Source organism: Maylandia zebra, linkage group LG14 (genome assembly GCF_041146795.1).
Source record: "Maylandia zebra isolate NMK-2024a linkage group LG14, Mzebra_GT3a, whole genome shotgun sequence".
Lineage (NCBI taxonomy): Eukaryota > Metazoa > Chordata > Actinopteri > Cichliformes > Cichlidae > Maylandia > Maylandia zebra.
This window is the reverse complement of record NC_135180.1, coordinates 40,751,009-40,755,681: the sequence shown is the minus strand read 5'-3', so window position 1 is coordinate 40,755,681 and position 4,673 is coordinate 40,751,009. Positions and strand designations below refer to the sequence as shown.

Genomic DNA, 4,673 nt, shown 5'->3' with positions numbered 1-4,673 from the left:
ACAATAGATAGATATTGACAATAGGACATATGTATGTCCTGGTGTATGACAGCATAGATCCTGATTGTAATTTCTTTAACAATAAGATAAATGAATGCAATTATTATAGACAATTTAAAAAGAAAATAAAGGTAGAAAAGGGTATAACAATGGTTCACTTTAATACACTCAGAAAAATAAAGGTGCCAACTGGAACCAAAAGTGGTTCTTTAGACTGATGCCATAGAAGAACCTTTTTTGGTGCCACAAAGAACCTTTCAAACGATGGTTCTTTGAAGAACCATTTCTTTCAGTGGTTCATTGAAGAACCTTTAAAGGTGCCCCAAAGAACCATCAAGAAATGGTTCTTTGGGGCACCTTTAATGGTTTTTCAAAGAACCTTTTTAAAAATGGTTCTTTAAAGAACCATTTTTAAAAAGCTCCTTCAAATGGTTCTTTAAAAGAACCATTTTAAAGAACCTTTTTTGAGTGGTTCTTTAAAAAACCATTTTAAATCTTTCAAAATAAAATGCATCATAAATTGAATTTGAGTAGGGGAAAATAAATACGAGCACAGCATAGACATATATTAATGGTTTATTGTCATTTTGTAGTTACCAAAAGACAAAAAGGCATTTTAACCCTCAGCACAACATCACTACTAATACATGTCATATATTAGTGTTTTAAACAGTAATAATTAAATATATTGGCTATACTATAAATAAATATATATAAATACTATATCTACAGATAACACAACAAATAATACATGTATTGTTTAATTAATAAAACATCAGAAAGTGATAAAATACATTAGAAATAGCAATAGCTTCATAACAGACCAATAAATCAACACATTATCAGCAGATGTTTGCATGTTCAGTAAAAATATTTCAACAACAAGTTTATGATTAAAATGATCAATGAACTTCAGCCTTACACTATGTAATGTACGTTTCATGTTGTACTCATGGTCCTTGGTTAGTCCAGTTTAGGATAATGTCTCTGACGTATGTTTCATATCAAATATATGTCATATCAAAACAAGCCCACACCTGCAGTTGTTTCAGTTTTTCACTGGTGTTTCCTGTCAGCTGGTCAACCTCTCAGGCGGACATCCATATCAGCCAACCAAACGACAAGTTCCTCCCTTTGTGCTTCAAATCCCTCCCACTCTGAGACAAGGAGCTGAAAGAGAGAGAAAAGAGTCAATTATAAAGAAGAGAGAAAAGTGAAACCCTCCTCAGAAGGTCTGACTCGCATACCTGCAGTTGACCTGTGATGGACTCCAGTTTGGCGTTCACATCATCCCTTGCTGTTGCCAGTAGCCGAGTCTGCAGGGTGCCCTGGAAGAGCTGAGTTAATGTTCCACTCCTCCTGGTCAGGCTCTCCAGCTGGATGAGCTGAGGTCTCCCCTCTCGCCGCTGCCTCTGAACACAGAAACACAAATTTCATCTGAAGCAGGAGGTGCAGATTTTTTTTTGCTATTCTTTTCTAAATCCAGGCTTGATCACGTGGAGGTATTTGGAAAACTTTTTTGGCCAGTGGACGACTGTTGTCTTGCAGAAAGTCAAATCAAACATATGCGATACACAATCAATTCACAAGAACACATAAAAAAATAAGTCCAGTTCTTGCCTGATTTCAAGTGAAATCTGCATGAAAACAGGGTGACAGAAGTAAAACGAGTGCACAAAGCCTCACTTTGTACAAGCCTGCTATTACAGTTCTCCTCTATGCAGACGACTTTCCTGTTTTCAAGGCACAACTTGGATCTGCTGTACAAATCTTATGGATACACACTAAATGAAACAATAGTGTGCACGACTCCAGATTCTGATCCCTCATCCTAATATGGTCCCAACATAGCAACAGCAATAAAGCAAATGTTGAGGCTTCAAGTCCATAAACCAATGGCTGACATGGGTTTTATCATAAGGGTGATAAATATACAGATTTCAGTCTGTCTCAGAGATTTGATGTTCATTTACCTGCAGATGCACTATACGTACCTGCTCCATGGTTTTTCACAACATTTTGCACATCACTATTTAATACAGGAAGTAGGTGAACTAAAACAAGTCATCGTTCTTTGTGAGAGGACCATATTAATGAAACAAACCTCAATGACATCATAGGGATCCCTAAAGATGCTCCTGCTGCTTCTCTTCCTCCTCATCGTAAGCTTCCTTCTTCTTGTCCTCGCCTTCCATCCAATTGTAATTCAACCTAATTGTGTTTCTCCCCCTCCTCTTCCTCATTTTGTTGGAGCTGTGAACACAATTAATGTGAATCTGGATTAATTTGTGCAAACAAGAAAAATCTACAGCTTTTTGGTCAGAGGTGCTCTTGTGATTTAAGCCAGGTAGAGTAGATTTATGTGTTGATGCTGCCTGCTTCAGCTCTGGCTGCTGAGTGATATTTACACCCTGGCTGGATTACAAACTTTAACCATGTGCTGAACTTTGGCCCAGCGTTGATACCTCTTGTTAGTATAACGACCTCTTCTTAGCTTGTATGTATGATGGTGGATAAATGAAATATACAAAAAAATTAACTATATTACAAAAGAACATCTATCTTGGAAACATCAAATGACCGGAGCATAACTTGTCAACTAGTCCGAAACTAAGTTATGCAGGAACAGTCAAAGACACACCTTCTCATGTTTGAAACCATTGTTTGAAAGGTTCTTTGTGGCACCAAAACAGGTTCTTCTATGGCATCAGTCTAAAGAACCACGTTCTATTCATTTCTATATAATTCGATTAGACAATAAAGAGTTATCTAATCTAATTATTCATTCAAAACTCTTATGCATAGCTGCATTTTATACAGCTCATACAGAATTCAAAGTACAGGTTCATGTGAGTATTTAATGTACGGCTCAGAGCTACAGGATTTCAGAGTTTCTAGATCAGACACAGAGCCCACAACAGGCTTCAGGCGCCATTTTAGTGACTTTAACAATATATTAAATTTTAATTTCGGTCTAGCTGACATTAGGTTATGCACGCAGCACGCAATTGAACCACATATTTTAGAAGCCAAAGGTTCAAATTAGCTGGAAGCAGCTTCACTTAATTATAACAGTGGTTTTGTTAGGAAAACAGTTTCTGTATACCGGATACTAAATTGCGCTGACGTCAACGGCTAACATATCTAGCTAATCGCTACTGTTAGCACAACATCAACAGCAAGCTACAATGACGAGTAACAAAAACAAAACAGTAATAAGGTTTTAATGGAAATGTTTTACCTTTTCTAACAGTCCCAGAATCCACAGCTTCAAAGTCCAGCAGGTACTGAAGACTGTTATCCGTTTCGCTGTCACCGTCCGTGAGTTTTTTTTCCCCGAAAGGTCAAGGCCCGCCGCTCGCGCACTCTGTCTGCGCATGCGCATCCCAACGACTGACCCCCTCCGTCCGCTCCCGGGAGGTTATAGTATGACGTGTTCTGACATCACTGTCTCTCTCCCTGTCATTTATTTGGCTCGAAACACATATTATCAAATTGCTCAGTGATGAACAACTACTCAGATCATTTACCTAAGCAGTGCGCTTTGTCAAAACGAAGTGTATGTTCATTACACTGACATTCTGTTCTGCAATTGTTATTTACTTGTATTTCATAATTTGACTTTACATACTGCTGGGTGGTTTGTAAAGTTTACAATAACTAGTATTATCATTATGCTATATTTTCAAAAATATATAATAATCTCAAAAGTAATGCCTTGGAGTAGAAAATAGAATAGAATAGAATAGAATAGAATAGAATTCAACTTTATTGTCATTGCACATGCACAGGTACAGGGCAACGAAATGCAGTTTGCATCCATCCAGAAGTGCTTTAGTGATATAGATATATTATATTACATATTATATATTATCCATTATAGTAATGCTTTATTAAAATTTAAAACTAAAGTACAGTATTTGAATGTGTGTATTGTGTCTACTGTTTGTTAACTCACCATATTCATAATGTGTTTGTGGGGTTAGGGGTGTGTGTGTGTGTGGGGGGGGGGGGGGGGGGGGGGGGGGGTTAGGGTCTTTAGGCTTTGGCCCCCCACCCCTGCCACCAGTATATTTCTAGCAAATATTTCTAGCTTTTATTTGAATATTCAGTTTCCTACCATCTTCTCTTAAAGGGTAATTGCCAGGTATCCCGTCCTCTCCCTTCGCACACACATGCACACAAAGAAAACACACAGTATAATTCACAGCCTCATTATAGTGAATAAATATTTATGCCATTTACACCATCAAACTTAGATTGCTAAGGATGAAGAACCTTTTGTTCTTTAAAGAACCATTTGTAATAGCTGAAGAACCATCCACAAAATAAAAAGGTTCTTTGACGTATGATGGTTCTTTAAAGAACCATGAAGCCATCTGAAGAACCATTTAAGAACCATAATTTTTCTGAGTGTAGAGGAAGCCTATATGCAAACTTTCAATCCATCAAAGAAACCAATATACAGTTTAAACAGCCATTCAAGATGATAGCCATATCAGAGAATTGGATAACTCCTGAAAAAGAAGCAGACTTAAATAAATAAACGGATATGAATTCCTTCATTTAGACAGGGTCAACAAAATAGGAGGTATTTCAATATTGCTTCGAGGTAGCAAAAAGCGCTCCTGGAGGTGGATTCTGCAAACCTTTCAGCCAAGGTTCAGAGACTG

At 37.4% G+C, this 4,673-nt stretch overlaps 1 protein-coding gene across 1 annotated transcript; it reads right to left on the bottom strand.

The window, feature by feature from the left end:
* Positions 1-558: 558 nt before the first annotated feature.
* On the bottom strand, positions 559-3,370 carry LOC143421994 (uncharacterized). The gene is made up of 4 exons (XM_076892061.1): positions 3,242-3,370; positions 2,105-2,253; positions 1,248-1,412; positions 559-1,170 (listed from the first exon to the last, which is right to left on the bottom strand). The coding sequence occupies exons 2-4, from the start codon at positions 2,159-2,161 to the stop codon at positions 1,081-1,083; spliced, it is 312 nt and encodes a 103-aa protein (XP_076748176.1). The 5' UTR covers positions 2,162-2,253; positions 3,242-3,370; the 3' UTR covers positions 559-1,080.
* Between the last annotated feature and the right edge of the window lie 1,303 nt (positions 3,371-4,673).

What these genes read in the sequence shown, in the direction of transcription:
- LOC143421994 (XM_076892061.1), bottom strand. Translation starts at nt 2,161, where the DNA reads ATGAGGAGGAAGAGAAGCAGCAGGAGCATCTTTAGGGATCCCTATGAT. An exon ending in ATCCCTATGATGTCATTGAG is followed by an intron (nt 1,413 to 2,104) that starts GTTTGTTTCATT and finishes TTCTGTGTTCAG; the next exon opens with AGGCAGCGGCGAGAGGGGAG. An exon ending in CCATCACAGGTCAACTGCAG is followed by an intron (nt 1,171 to 1,247) that starts GTATGCGAGTCA and finishes TCTCTCTTTCAG; the next exon opens with CTCCTTGTCTCAGAGTGGGA.